The 14,995-nt window shown below is 55.8% G+C and overlaps 2 protein-coding genes across 2 annotated transcripts; one reads left to right on the top strand and one right to left on the bottom strand.

The window, feature by feature from the left end:
- The first annotated feature begins 2,505 nt into the window (after positions 1-2,505).
- Positions 2,506-3,370, top strand: BJ171DRAFT_112561 (uncharacterized protein). Its single transcript, XM_053105469.1, has one exon. It carries the CDS (start codon positions 2,692-2,694, stop codon positions 3,220-3,222), a length of 531 nt encoding a protein of 176 aa, XP_052971369.1. The 5' UTR covers positions 2,506-2,691; the 3' UTR covers positions 3,223-3,370.
- Positions 3,371-5,223: 1,853 nt separating this feature from the next.
- BJ171DRAFT_112552 (uncharacterized protein) lies at positions 5,224-6,451 on the bottom strand. The gene has a single exon (XM_053105468.1). The coding sequence runs from the start codon at positions 6,249-6,251 to the stop codon at positions 5,364-5,366; it is 888 nt and encodes a 295-aa protein (XP_052971368.1). The 5' UTR covers positions 6,252-6,451; the 3' UTR covers positions 5,224-5,363.
- Between the last annotated feature and the right edge of the window lie 8,544 nt (positions 6,452-14,995).

Genomic DNA, 14,995 nt, shown 5'->3' with positions numbered 1-14,995 from the left:
TATGCTCTGTCGACATCGGTATAGATTTCCAGTTCTTATTGTGTCGATGGGTATAGGGTCAGGTCTACCGGCAGCTGTAACACCGATAAGGGTGCTCGCAGTCCGGAACGGTCGGATCTTGCTCGGGAATGCCCGAGAGCGGGGCTCCGATCCCCGTTTCTCGTATAAACACGCTCGCGTCCTTGAAGTACTGGTGATCGTGTCTCAAGCCAGGCGCTTTGCATTCATCTTGTCACTCACTCAACCTTCACTCCGTCATCCATCGCCCTGCTCAGCCCGATCATATTATTTGGCTGTGGCTGTCGGTATACCGCCGCTCCACTCTCCGCTTCGCTCCATTTCCCATTTATCTACATCCATATCCGTCTATGGATTCGACTGTGCCTAGCTCTTTTACGGCACCGCCGTCTGAACGACGAATAGAGGGATAGTAGGGACAGCAGATTGACAGGTTTGGGTCCATTATGGTTGACATGCACCATTCATTGGGCTTCATGCATCAAATGCACCACTAATCGTGCGTTGCGTACCGGAACGGGCAGCCTGGGCTCGGCCGATGCGGAGTGTGTCGACTGTCGCAGTTTGCGGTTTGGGAGGCTCTGGGCGTTGCTGGCATCTTGACCCCAGCGAGCAGCCGCTGCATCCACGGGCCCTCGTTCAGGCTGTCAGGCCGAGATTATCTCCACATTACCTTGGGATAGAGCTCAGGAAGACAAATAGTTTGATTGTATGGTTATATTTGTGAAACCCTGTGCCATATGATGCAGCCTGCTGGAAAACCGCTCCAAAACCGCCCCGGAATCGATATTCCAAGATGCATCAATAACAGATCGTATGCATGTGATCGAAGCTCAAAAATTTGCCAAAGGGATGTCAACGACTCCTGCAGCCTTTACCAAATCGAATGAAAATGGGTTCCTAGAGCAATAAAGATCTGTGACAAGCGTGGGGTCACGCTTGATATGGGAGCTTCATTAAGATATTGACGGACTCAATCGGAGGGATTAATTCGGGAGACGTTGCGGTTTCTCAGTCCCCGAGTTTGTTTCGAGAGGTGAAGGGTGAGAGAAGTTGATGCTGTAGCCGATAAACATCCACCCAGTGGTTGTTGTCGTTGTTGTTGCCGTTGTTGTCGATACCGTGGGCGGATGTGGTGTTGAGCCGAGCAACATTTGCGATCGAGCCAGTCGATGCCCGTTGAGAGACGCCACCGATGGTCGTCGAGAATCGTCGTCGATGATCGGGAGGCATCGCATATTGCACATATCGCATACATCAAACAACCGCACACATCGCACATTCCACGCATCGTATCGCATGCATTGCGCATGTGTTCATCGTCAGCGGCAAGTGCAGTCGTGGCCCGTCCAGGAAACGCAGCCAAGCGAGGTTATGTTGACAGCAGATCCAGGAGAGAACCGCCGTTGGCAGGTTTTGTTCCCGGTCGTGAAGCAATTCGTTGCATCGTGCCATCAAAAGCATTGGATGTGCCGATCAGATATAGCGCCAGCCAGGCCCAGATATCCGCCAGCGGCATCACCCAGTGACATTCCCCAGCGGCATTCACCAACCAGCCATGGCCCCGGTCGATGCCAGTGCCGACCCCAAAGGACGTTGTCGTGAGAGGAAGCGAGCCGTGCCGGTTGATGTCCGGTGTCAATCAAGAGCAGGTGGTGGCGGGCCGTCAATGAAGGGGGGGGAGAAGCGGCAGTCAAGGAGCGGCGGTATGGGAAAGGGACCGGAGGAAGGAGCAGAAGAAACGGGAAGGAGCAGAAGAACCGAGAAGGAGCAAGAGAGAGCAGGCCGGAGGCAGAGGAGGGCAAGACAGAGGAGGGCAAGGCAGAGGAGGGCAAGGCAGAGGAGGGCAAGGCAGAGGAGGGCAAGATAGAGGAGGGCGAGATGGGACCCAAGACAGGAGGGCGGTACGAAAGGGAGTCCCATGTCGAAACAGGCACATAAAGCGGCAGGTAATTCACGAGGGGAGATGCACATGCAGATGTGAATGTACATGCATATGCAAATGCACATGCAGAATGGCAAACAGGAGGTGTGCAGGGCGCCGGATGAGCCGTCAGATGTCATGGCCCATGGATGATCGGGAATCGACCGTTTGGTGTGGATTGAATCGACGAGCCGACAGTGAGTTGCACATAGGTCGACAGCCGACGCACGGTGATACCACAGCAGATCGGCCGATCGGGCAGCGAGGATGGAAACGTCGCCATAAGATGAGGATCGGGGACAGAGGATGCAGTTGGCCAAAGAAAGTACAGGAATGACAAGAAGTGCAGGGGTGAGGAGAGTTATGCATGTTGACATCGCAAATGCATGGGGGGGGGGAAGAAACAAGGAGGAGCCGTCAGTTACCGATGCCACACTCCCCTAGCGATATTCTCGTCCCTCGGCGTTGACTCTGTACTCTCCGCTGCTGATGAATGCAGCGACCAACACAACAGCCCGGACACAGCAGCCGGCGAACAATCGACCCGCCTCCATGACCAAGCGACACCGCCAAGAAGGATGACAATGTCGGCACCATCGAATCCTGATGGCCGTATTCAGGTCCGCGAATCATATGTGCTACGCTGGTGTCTATAAGAATGCTTCAAATGCTTCGGATGCCTCAAATACTTCGGATGCCTCAAGTGCTTCGGGTGCCAGCCGGTCAGCAGCATCTTGAGGGACGCAGAGATGCAGGGGGCACAGGAGCACAGGAGACGGGAGCGGCCGCTCCCGATGCATGATCGGCCCGCTGTGTGCCAACGAGGTCAGCTCTCGCTGTGGTGTGCTGGTGCCTCTGGTGCCTTTGGTGCCTCCGACTCTTCCCTGGAGCTCCTGGTGCTTCCTGTGTTTCCTGTGCTTCTGGTGCTTCTGGTGCTTCTGGTGCTTCTGGTGCTTCTGGTGCTTCTGGTGCTTCTGGTGCTTCTGGTGCTTCTGGTGCTGATCTGGCCGTCGATACAACGGCCGAGGCTCGATGTTGCTTGGCGGGCCGAGAATCCCTGGCGGCTTGACGTGCTGCTATATCTCAACGGTCTGGTGTATGTTGACAGCGATCCGATCGTAGACGTCATGCCGGCTGCGACCTCCGAGGCTCGATACTACCAGATACCGCTCGATACTGCTCAATGTCGTTCGATGTTCGACCGTGCCATGCCGAGCTGCCGAGCTGCCGAGCTGCCGAGCTGCCGAGCTGCCGAGCTGCCGAGCACCCGACCATCGTGAAACGTACCTGGGATGCCAATAAACTTTTGCCACTGGAACGAGGTGAAGGAGTCGGAAAAGACGTGTGCTCGGCTGTCGCTGCAAGACGCAATCCAGATGCGATCGAGGTGGAAGGTTACGAATGGGATGGTGTGTAGGGAGAGACGCAAGAGCCGCAAGCAGCAGTGTTAGCGTGCGCAGGAGGTGATCGGCAGAAACAGCCAGTCTTCACACTGCTGCGTCGAAATTGGAGCTGCCCATGATCGATCGGATGCAATGACGCATTGTGCGTGGCAGTGCGCCGAGCCAGCAGCCGAATCAGCAGCCGATCGGCAACAGCATGTGCTGAATCACGCCAACAATGTGCATATTGTGGCTGGACCGCCAGGCGGATCGGGTGGCGTTGGGTCGGCGAAGATCAAGCAAGGCGATAAGCGATGCGATGAGCAGCGGGGCGTGCAATGAAACGGGTAACGAGACGGGCAAGGGGGATCGAGATACGGTCGTGGCGGCGATACGGATGAAGAGTCAACAGAGCGGCACGTGTGGGTGCGATGTGGTGCGGTACGGATGTGTGGAGATACGGATGTGGATGTGGGCGAATATGTCGATGGGTTGTGGGCGAATGTTGTCGATCGGTTGTGGGGTTGGGACGTCAAAAGGACGGAAGGAGCGGGCGGCACGAGGAGCAGCCGAGAGGAGTGCGAGAGCGCAGAGAGAGGGCCACGACTGCAAGCGAGAGCCCTGGCGAGAGCGCGGTGACAGCTGTTGGGCTTGTTTGTCACCGTGGCGCGCCTCATGGCAAGAGCCATCTCGACAACTGCTCCAGATTACGGTGACAGCCACCACTCTGAGCCAGAGTGGTGCCGATGACGCCAGCGATGCCATTAGTGTCGGTGGAGCGACATCGGGGTATCGGCATACCGTCGCCCCGGAAGGACTTGGAGAGCCATGGCACACAGTTGACAGGCGCCAAAATGACAGCCAGGACTGCTGTCGCCCGATGACAGGACCAAGTCGACAGCGGGGTGCCCGGCAGCGCGCTGAGTGCCTCCAACCATGAGTGGTGGGGATGGCGGGATGGAGGGATGGAGGGATGGCGGGATGGCGGGATGGCGGGATGGAGGGATGGAGGGAGGGAGGGAGGGAGGGAGGGAGGGGAGGGATGGAGGGATGGCGGGATGGAGGGATGGCGGGATGGAGGGATGGAGGGCGATGAAGCATGGCAGACGATGGTAAAGAAAGGGGGGCCGGGAACTCTGATGAATCGAAGCAGCGTCGGTGAAGCACCAAGACCAAAGGTAAGGCCGGCCCAATCGACGGATGCGACCAGATCGACGGTGCCTTTGCAGCTTCTGCAGGATGATAAGTGTGTGGCTCTGGCCATGCTTGCGACAGCATCGGAGTGCGACTGCAAGTTGCAGTGCACCAGACTGCAGCCGCAAGTGTCCAACAACCACGCCACCACATCCGAGCCGGCCATCGCTGGCGGCAACATCTCGGCGGAGCCACAAAGCCACCCGAGGAGAGCAAAGGAGCGGGAAGCGCGGGGAGAGGATGTAGGGGATAGGGATATAGGGATATACGGGATATAGGGGATATAGAGCGGAAGACGGTGAAGAGGAGAAGGAAGCAAGCGGAGCTTGGAGGCGGGCTGAGGGAGAAGAACGAATGCAGATGGGGTGGGCGCAAGGAGGGCTGGCACCGTGCCGATCCATCGCCGATCCATCGCCGATCCATTATCGATCCGCCATGGTCGATTTCCGACCAACTTGCAGCCGCCTTGGAGCTGTGCCGTCGGACTCTGGACCTCAGAGCATGCTTCTGCATTGGCTGCTTGACATGAACAGAGCCACCTCTCCCCCAGCCGGCACAGACAGGTCGACAATCGACCCCAAACGCGGACACTGCCGCACCACACCCCGCACCACAAGCCTGCGTCACAGGCCTGCATCGTCACCTTGTCAGTCGTGGCGGCCCCGGCTGCACAGGATCGGCTTGGAGATTCGGGCACTCGAACAGCACAAACTTGAGCTTGTAGTCGCCCTTGACGCGGATGTTGATCTCTGGGAAGATGAAGAGGACCACCTCCTCTCCCATTTCGTTGATCAGGAACTCGCTATGGGCGACACACTTGCCGCACAGCGTGCGCACTTGTGATGTCAGAGGTCGCTTGGAGTTGCTGCTGCTGCTGCTACTGCCGCTGCCTCCGGATTGCTCGAAACGGGCCTCGTGTGGGAACCGCAGATGCGCACGGTCGGACTGGGAGTGGTATTGAACGAGCGAGCGGTTTTCCTGCTCGTCGGTCGACCAGAGCTCGACAAAGAGGACAAAGTTGGCCACTTGCTGGGCGAGTTGGTGAGGCCTGCGAGGATAGACGGCGAGCGTGCGGTAATGTGGATGTGGGAATGTGGGGATGTGGGGACGTGGGGATGTGGGGATGTGGGGATGTGGGGACGTGAGGATGTGGGATATGGGGAAGCGGAAGCGAAGTGAATGGAATCAAGAGCGTCAGCGTCAATGGTATTGGTGTCGAACCAGGGCTGGCATCTCAGGAGGGTGCAGGATGCAGACGCCGTAGCAAGCCGGCCCCGCAGCTGGGCTCGGCGCGCGAACTCGACAGGATAGGATATGGCAGGACGTGGCAGGACAGGACATGGCAGGACAGGACATGGCATGGCATGGCATGGCATGGCATGGCATTTGATATCGAGGGACTGTAAAGTCGCGGGCGGGAAACGAGGCGACAGAATACGGAGGGAAGGGATGTGAAGGAAGGGAGCACGGGGAATAGCCGCTGTCCTGCGATACAAAGCAGGAATACGTGCGAAGGGTAGAGAGCAGAGTGCAAAGTGTGGGCGAAGAATGTTTGCCAAGAGTGTGGGCCGAGTGGGTGGGCCTTCATGAAGTTGCGCAGGGCGCAGCCACACACCATCGCATCCGTCCTGAAATGATGTGATGCAATGCAATACGATGTGATGCAATGTGATGTGATGTGATGCTACGCGGCGCAATGCAAGCCAATGCCACCGAATGCAAACCAATGCCATCGAATGCCGTCGAATGTGAGCCGATCTCGAGCCATGCCGGACCGTGCTGGGCCACGCTCAGCAAAGCAACATTGCCCAGCCGAGCATGTGCCGAACGAGACTTGCTCCGTCGACTTGCTGGCTGGCGGTCTCGGCCGCGGCCCTGTCCTGGCCACAGTCTCGACCACAGCCCAACCACAGCCACACGAGCCAGCAATCTGGCCTCATGGCCAACACCGGCGGGAGTTTGTCTGGGCGGCAACCACAGCCACAACCACAACCACAGTGCCGCTCTACTCGCCTACTCAGGATTCGGTCGTCGGACTGCAGATAGAGCAGCTGGACTACCGGTGGAGGATCGATGGCCCGCTTCTCGTGCTTCTCGCCGAATCCGCAGCATCGTGCCACTTGGGGCTGCTGAATGACTTTGAGCACGTATCGATCACTGTGGTGAGATCGTGACGGGGCAGGTGTGGTTGGTGTGGTTGGTGTGGTTGGTGTGGTTGGTATGGTCGTTGGATGTGGTGGATGCCGCCATTCGACGTTGTTATCGGATGTCGATGAGTATCGAGTGGCAAACATTGATGGATATCGCGTTCAGTGCGCCATGAGGCCGGTGTCGACAGTAGTGGCCGGGTGGGTGGCGAGTTTGGTCCCGATGTCGAAGCGAGCCAGGAATCCGTGTGGAGGCCATCCAAGCGATCCCGGCACAAATCGAGTGTCGGTGTCGGTCGAAAGTCAAATCGATTGTCGGGATACATTGTCGAGAACACACAGCCAAGCGCACATTGTCGAGAACACGCAGCCAAGTGCACATTGTCGAGTGCATATCGTTGGCACCACCAGGTGTTGACGATTCATCCGAGTGCCGTCCGTTCGTTTAAGTGCAAGTGTCGAGAGTGTCCGTGGGTTCCAATGGCACAGGCAAGCGCCGGGATCGAGCCGGGTCGAGCATTGAATTGAGCAGAGAGCCGAGCATCCACAGGATCAAGCCGTCACCAATTCGCGATCACCGACCGCCGACCATCGAACATCGGCCGTGCGAGAACATCCGGTGCCGCCGATCAACCACGCCCACCCAGCCGTCGCCGCAGCAACACATCACACCACACCACCATCCCATTATCATCGCAGCAGAGACGCGCCCATCGACCCGCCAGCCCGAGTGATTCGTGTGCCAGGACAACCAGGATCAACGGCCACCAGACACCGGACCAGAGGAAGTGGGTCGTCACAACAGCAAGTCGTCACAACAGCAAGTCGCCGCAACAGCAAGTCGTCGCGATGGCGAGTCCGCACCAGATTCCAGACCCATGCCGTGCCATATCACACATCGCACCAACAGCGTATCGCATCGCATCGCATCGCACCCATCGGCGAGCCACAAACCACATTGGCGCAGACCGTTCAACGAACCGCGTGGTCGGCAATCGGCAGTGATGTTCGCGAGCAGTCCATAGACGGGGAGTGAGGACAGAGGAAAGAAGCAAAAACACACAGACACAGGATCAGCTCAAGGCCTCGTTTGCAGATGATGGGGGAAGCTGTCTCGAGGCCGACTCGCAGCCATCTCCTCCGCCGTGGTGGTTGTTGCTGCAGTAGTCTGTCGTTCCTCGGCGGGATCGTCTCCGATATCGAGCGCTGGCCCTCGTCGTCGGGAGGTGTCGAGCCATCGGATGGGCGGCCAGCCAGAACGCAGCGGCAGGCGTGGTGTGGCCGAGCAGATCGTGCTGGCGATTATCAACGGACGAGAGCCTGCCGGCTGTCGGCTGTCGGCTGTCGGCTGTTGGCTGTCGGGAGTCTTGGGCAGCAGCACCAGCTCCAGCTCCAGCACCGAGCCAGACTGACGATGACCGAGGAGCAGTTGCCTGCCAAGGCAAGACGGAGGAGCCCGGCAAACGAGTCGTCCTGGCCAGTCGTCGGCGCCGAGCCGACACAGAGGCGGGGTGGCTGCCTCGAATCGATGATGAAGCAATCGGTCTCGGTCGAGACCGACGGCGGCGACAGCGGGCATCCAACACAGCGAACACAACGAGCACGGCGGTCGGCGACCGGCATCCATCTGGAATCCATCTGGCATCTCTCGTTTGCAATCGCTGGAGGCCAGGATCGCGACGCTTACCTCCGCGCCGGTGAGGATGATGAGGTGGGTGATGCATCGGTGTTCATTCTGTTAAATATGGGTGCGATCGGGGCACAAGTAACCTGCGCAGAGGGACGGATTAGAGGTCAGCTTGCCCGATTCATTCCTGAGATTTGTTCCGCCCTCAGGCCGACGAGTTCGATTGCATCTCGGGCTCGTCAGAATGTTCGCACAGCCCCACCTCTGAGGCTCGGTGAGGGATGATTGAGTGGAGGTGGTCTGATCGAGATGAAGGGGAGCGGGGCTGAGCGATCGGCCTTAACGGACACCAGCGCCGGTGCCTCTGTTCAGTCGCTCACCACCCGGATATTCGATGACGACCGCAGGGTGTTGCTCAACCCGAGTGGACCCCCATTTGCACACGGGCCTCGAGCCGGCAAAATTCGGTGGCACTGACAAGGGCCAGCACCGCTTTGTGTTGGATTGGCGACCGCTGGGCGCCTTGGGCTTTTGCTCGTGTATCCACCTCATTGAGCGGAAAGCGGCAGAAAGGCTTTTACCGCCAAAACCGATATCGCATACAATATGTTACCTGCCATGTCTCTCGGGGATGGCCATATTACTGCCACCAATTGTTTCCGCTGTGGGTGCTCAACACCAGTGCCATGTCTCTGGTCTCTGATGGCTAGCTTAATGAAAGGGCCACAAGCGTCGGGACCCAGCTCGTCGGCTTCGACGTGGCTGCGTTCGCCTGAGGCGCGTCCCTGGTATTCAAAACATTCATCTCGTGGAGACGAAGACGTTCCACAAAGGGGGCACTCTGGGGAGCTGTGTGATCGCTGCAAGTTCGACAGGGAACCCCGATCAATCTCTTTGTTGCTGCATGGACAGCGAATTGACTGAGAACCACATTCGTTAGGAGCATACAATATAGAACACCAAAGGTGAATACAAGTTGCGTCCGAGGTGAGCACGGAGCTACTAAGCAAGCTGTGGACATTTGAATTGGAGGGTGACTAGAATAAAATGCTCTGGTGGCCAATTGAACTTGAGCTCGTTATGGATGGGACGACGACATGGGGCTGAAAAATGAGCTTGGACCTCCGAAGGATCAAAGTTCAAGTCGTGGATGATAGCAATGTGGACTATAATGTATTTGAAGATCTTAGAAAGGGCAAACCTGAACGAGGGCCCGTGGATGCAGCGGCTGCTCGCTGGGGTCAAGATGCCAGCAACGCCCAGAGCCTCCCAAACCGCAAACTGCGACAGTCGACACACTCCGCATCGGCCGAGCCCAGGCTGCCCGTTCCGGTACGCAACGCACGATTAGTGGTGCATTTGATGCATGAAGCCCAATGAATGGTGCATGTCAACCATAATGGACCCAAACCTGTCAATCTGCTGTCCCTACTATCCCTCTATTCGTCGTTCAGACGGCGGTGCCGTAAAAGAGCTAGGCACAGTCGAATCCATAGACGGATATGGATGTAGATAAATGGGAAATGGAGCGAAGCGGAGAGTGGAGCGGCGGTATACCGACAGCCACAGCCAAATAATATGATCGGGCTGAGCAGGGCGATGGATGACGGAGTGAAGGTTGAGTGAGTGACAAGATGAATGCAAAGCGCCTGGCTTGAGACACGATCACCAGTACTTCAAGGACGCGAGCGTGTTTATACGAGAAACGGGGATCGGAGCCCCGCTCTCGGGCATTCCCGAGCAAGATCCGACCGTTCCGGACTGCGAGCACCCTTATCGGTGTTACAGCTGCCGGTAGACCTGACCCTATACCCATCGACACAATAAGAACTGGAAATCTATACCGATGTCGACAGAGCATATTGGCACAGGCGAGGCTCTGTACAGGACAGGACAGGCAGGACAGGACAGGCAGGACAGGACAATAATCGACTGTACACGTCCATATTCACGGAATACTGGGATGGAGGTCGCGACAGAACTTTGGAGGGGCATACGCGGACACCCAATTGATACTATGGTGAGTAGAATCTCTAATAAGCATCCAGGATCAATAACCTGGCGATCAGGTGGAGGCGGTGGAGCTAGGGCTGTCGCATTGACTCCGATAAATCGGGCAGGGAAGTGGAGAAGCTGAATAAACAGTGTGGCTCTGCTTAGCTTGAATATTTCCACGGCAGCGAGGCCGAGACTGAGCCTCATTTACAGTTGAATATTTACAGGGCTGTCGAGTGGTCCTCGCGAGTCTACAGCTTACGCGAGATGCTAGCCCATAGACAAGAGGTTCTAAGGAGCCATGCAATTGCTCGTATTAAAGCCATCTGCAGGTTTGACATTATGCCGTCAAGGCAACTATGTGCAGAAGCCGCCAACGTCGATATACCATGCATCACTCTCGGTGTCAATGAGCCGATATTTGACCCTTCCAGCAGCGAGCTCACTCAAATGAGTTGATCGAGATGGCTAATCGAGACGATAGGCCAAGACCAGCCACAAAGTCAACTGAACAAGGCCAGAGTGTTTTCACTCGACGGCTAATCTACTGGTTGTTGGTGAGTAATGCAGCTTGCTCCACCGTTCTGGCGCTTGGAGACAAGCCAGACTGTGCTGATATTATCACCAGCGTCAGGAGAGCGCATCCTAGTTGCAATCCACAGCTCGATCTTGATTTTGGCAATATGGCTACTGCCAAGCGAGAACAGACCCCAGCCGAACGCAGACTCCATCAGGATGCAAGGAGAGCCAAGAACGAGCGAAAACTGCAAGTGTCGGACGACACATCCAGATCCACATGCACATCCACAACAGTTCACCAGACTTCAAGCCATCAATCGAATTTGGACAGCTTTTTGACGCTGCCCAGAGGACTGGCTTGCGTGCCAAGTCAAGGACAGGAACAATAGACTCGCTTACAGTCCCAATTCGCAATACCGTCGAACTCAAGGGACCGTACCAAAGCTGCAAAACCTCCCCCACTCTTCCACTATTCATTATGAGGCCTGTATGGAACGTCTATGATCCTCCCCCCCCCCGAAAGTGTTGGATTGTAAAGTATGGAATAGGTGATAGAGCAGCACGCTAGATAGTTTTAGCGCTCACCTGGCATGCTGGTACGCTGGCTTGCTGACTTGCTGGCCTGCTGTGAAGGTATGCTATGGGAATGGTATGGGCGGCTGGATATTAGATGAGCGTCTTCTACGGAAAGCTGACGGCAGCCAGGTATTCGTTGATGCAGGCGGTCAAGCTGCTATCAATGCAGCCAGTTACCCCCCCCCGATGGAAAGTCTCGCTCTTATGGAAAGAGCTTCAACCTTGATGGAAAGGCACCAAGAGCTACGAGGGCAGATCGAAGCGGGCTACACGATGGCGGTCTGGTACCTTAACGATCCCCGTCGAGCAGATACCCCCCCTCAGCAAACAGCCAATCAAACCCCAGTCGATACCTACAATGGGATGCCTGCGGAGGATACCCATGGATGGATACCCCGTCAATATTCGCCCTTGAATGGATACCTGCGAGTGGATACCCTTGATACCCGCTCGATACCCTTGGTGTGAGCATGACTCAGCGATGCCCCCATGGTCATCTGGAATATTCAGATACATCCAAACACAAAGCTCTCCAGCTGATGAAACTAGTCGAGAAATTGACTCAAGTCAGTCTCGAAGCTAACCTTGAGGCTGATCTTGAGCCTGGCCTGAGCGTATGTCTGTCCGTGCTCAAGGAGTTGAAGAAGCCGAGATACAGTTCAAGACAGAATATCGATGGTACACAGGTAAGCTTTACTGATAGATTCAGGTGGTGTCGATAGGGATGATTGATGAAGTCCGAGACTGATATTGCTGAAAGAACAACGGACTGATGCTCAGAAGCTTAAAACATACCGCCGCACTGACCACGGCGAAAAGGAGCGAATCGTCAGTCAATGGCGCAGCATTCCGGAGCGAGGGTTGGCTTTGGGGGTGGTAGGCGCAAAGAGTCGGGAGAAGCAACCACAATAGAGGATTCGCTAAACTGCAGTATTTCAAGTGGAGTCAGTATTTATGGGGTGGCAGGGATAGCGGCGAAAGCCTTGGAGGAGTGAAAGCAGAACAAGCGCGGGTTGAGGTCGGTCGTTGTCTGCGCCTCTCTCGTCAATCGCGCTTGGGCTGAATCCCCTGTTGTTTGTGAAGCCCTCACCACCAACCAGCGCAAATATCGCCGGCTATCAACACGTATCGCGTATAATCGATTTTTGTCAACCAGTATTCGTTTGCAGTTACAATCCGAGCTATCGGTTCGATGAAGCGAGGGAATTATAGTCATCAGCAACTGCCTGATGACTCTTGGGCACGATGGGCACAAGGAAATGGCAATCTAAAGTGCCAAGTCAGGTGGGGGGGGGGCGAGCGCAAAATCAGAATGATAGTGCTCCTAAGGAGCCAGCAAGAGCAAAGCGAATATCAAGTAGAGCCAGAGAGCCCTGTAACCACGTACGTCGCTATGCGAGCCAGGTATTAATGTGCCCCCTTTCGTTAGGAGCACCCGGCTGTGAGCACCGGGATGTGATCGCCAGGAATCAACACCGGGATGAAAGAGCGGTGCTAAGCACCGATAGGCTCAAGGTGATCATGCGTGAGTCGAGTGGCCAACAGTATTTGGGAATGGGTCAAAGACCGAGATCTCCCACATAGTCTCGGCCTTCTCCATCCGACTGTCATCAGCATGACAACGGAGATCTATCATACCCAATCCATCACAGCACTATAGACTTTGATATATCGTGGTGAACTATTCGAGTTAGCTTATTATCCATCAATGCTCTGTCCTGATGCATGATCTTTTATAGTGTACGCAGACAAAATGGGACGCACTCCGACTGAAGGACAGCACACATTCTTGCTGCAATCAGGTCCGCAGCCCAATCTCAGTTGGCCGCCTGTCCCGGATTGTCGAATTGTAAGCCGTCCTCGTGCTCAGTTGCTTCTTCGAAAGTGCTCTCGTGAATACACCCAGTCGACGCTCATGGGCGATGATTGACTGAAACACCGAGATCATGCTCCAAACGACCGTGACGTTTTGACGTGAGAGTATAGTGAATAAATTCGACCACTTGGACAGCTTCCACGCAGCGTCCGAGCTGTCGACATCAAGGTGATCGGGCAGCCCGAGTGGCTTTGGTGCCAGACATCCGGAGCATACTTGGGATATGTTGAACTCGTTCATCGGAAACACTTAGAACGGACCTCAAGGGACATGGTTGATCCTCTAGCGGCGGAGGTGATGGTGGAACTGCCAGAAATATCGATCAAGTGCCTGTGTTGGTGGGCGCGAGACGCATCCCCTCCGCTGTTCACAGAAGATGGATGGCCACTGGGCGATAGGCGTGTATCCCTATCCAAAAGAATATACAAAATCAATATCTTCCGTTTATTTTGGGAGTGCTGTACTGTGACTCTGTCTTTGTTACTGCCTGTCCATGCTGTGTCGCTTGTCAGCGGTTCCGCGTGCAATACTCTGGGCTGTATATTTGTCCGATCACCTCCAACCACCCTGGTCTTGCAGACACCTCAGCCGCCCCAACCATCTCGAACATATCGGATTCACATAGACGTGCTTTTACCTTGATTTTTACCTTGCTGCTCAACCCTCTCCGGTGTGCTTGTCATCAATAGTGCGCCAGCCCCGGACTTGGAGCCTCAAGGATGACACCCGGGTCGGGTGCGCCGTTGGCTGGGTCTGTCTGACGACCCAATACTCCCAGGCCTCTCTTGACCATACAACGAGAGCCAAAAGCATAAAAAAGCATTGATGTGGCGTTTCTGGTGCAAAGGGCCATTTTCGGGCGTGGTGGAATGACGTCTAGAGAACAGCCACGCAACAGCCTTCACGGGTAGTCCCGATCACACCGAAAGCGGCAGCCGCCGCGGCAGCGCTTCGAGCGCAAAGGCAGCATACGTGGTGCGATTGGCCGAATAATTGGCTGTGATTTGATCTCGGGCGCCAAAGCGTGGACCCAGTTGAATACAGCCGAAACAGTTGCTGATCCAGAACTTGGTGAGGGGCAGCTCAGACAGCTCACTGTCACATATGGCTACAAGCGACGACACACATTTGGCAGCTAGGCTGTCACCCGAACCGAGGTACATACGATGAGATAGAGAACAAAATACGTGCCAGCTATTTATGAGCGATGGTTATAAGATGGGAGGTGCGGCTGGAAGCCTGGGGAGCGCGGATGGCAGGAGAACGCGATGACAGGTGGTTGGGAGGGGCGTAAAAATATGGCAGTGTTTACAACATGTGGCGGTAGAATGGAGCATAGCGATGGTTACAAGACGTGGTTGTGGAATATGGCTCATAATGGGACGAATAAGGGTGACGGCGAAATGTAGTGGCGGACGGAGGCTCGGAATGTGCTCGGAATGTGCTCGGAATGTGGCTCGGAACGTGGCGCGAAGTGGGCGACAGAATACGGTGGTGGCGAAGGGAGCGTTTTGGCGAGCAAGGCCCGAGTCGCGAAATATTCGATAGCCGTGAGAATTGGCAAAATGAAGAGAACGCGCCTTTCCGGAAGTTACGAGTAGAGGGTGAAGGAAACGTCAATATCGCTTGCAGTGGGTCGAGTGCAATCAACCGAGCGAGCAATCTGGACGGTTGCCTCGATATAACGCATCGTTCCGATGGCAGCCCCACATAGGCATCGCTCTAGCTAACAGTCCA

This window comes from Polychytrium aggregatum (genome assembly GCF_025602895.1).
Source record: "Polychytrium aggregatum strain JEL109 chromosome Unknown BJ171scaffold_2, whole genome shotgun sequence".
Lineage (NCBI taxonomy): Eukaryota > Fungi > Chytridiomycota > Chytridiomycetes > Polychytriales > Polychytrium > Polychytrium aggregatum.
The sequence above is the reverse complement of the archived record's forward strand: the minus strand, read 5'-3'. Positions and strand labels throughout refer to the sequence as shown.

What these genes read in the sequence shown, in the direction of transcription:
- BJ171DRAFT_112561 (XM_053105469.1), top strand. Translation starts at nt 2,692, where the DNA reads ATGCAGGGGGCACAGGAGCACAGGAGACGGGAGCGGCCGCTCCCGATG.
- BJ171DRAFT_112552 (XM_053105468.1), bottom strand. Translation starts at nt 6,251, where the DNA reads ATGGCATTGGTTTGCATTCGGTGGCATTGGCTTGCATTGCGCCGCGTA.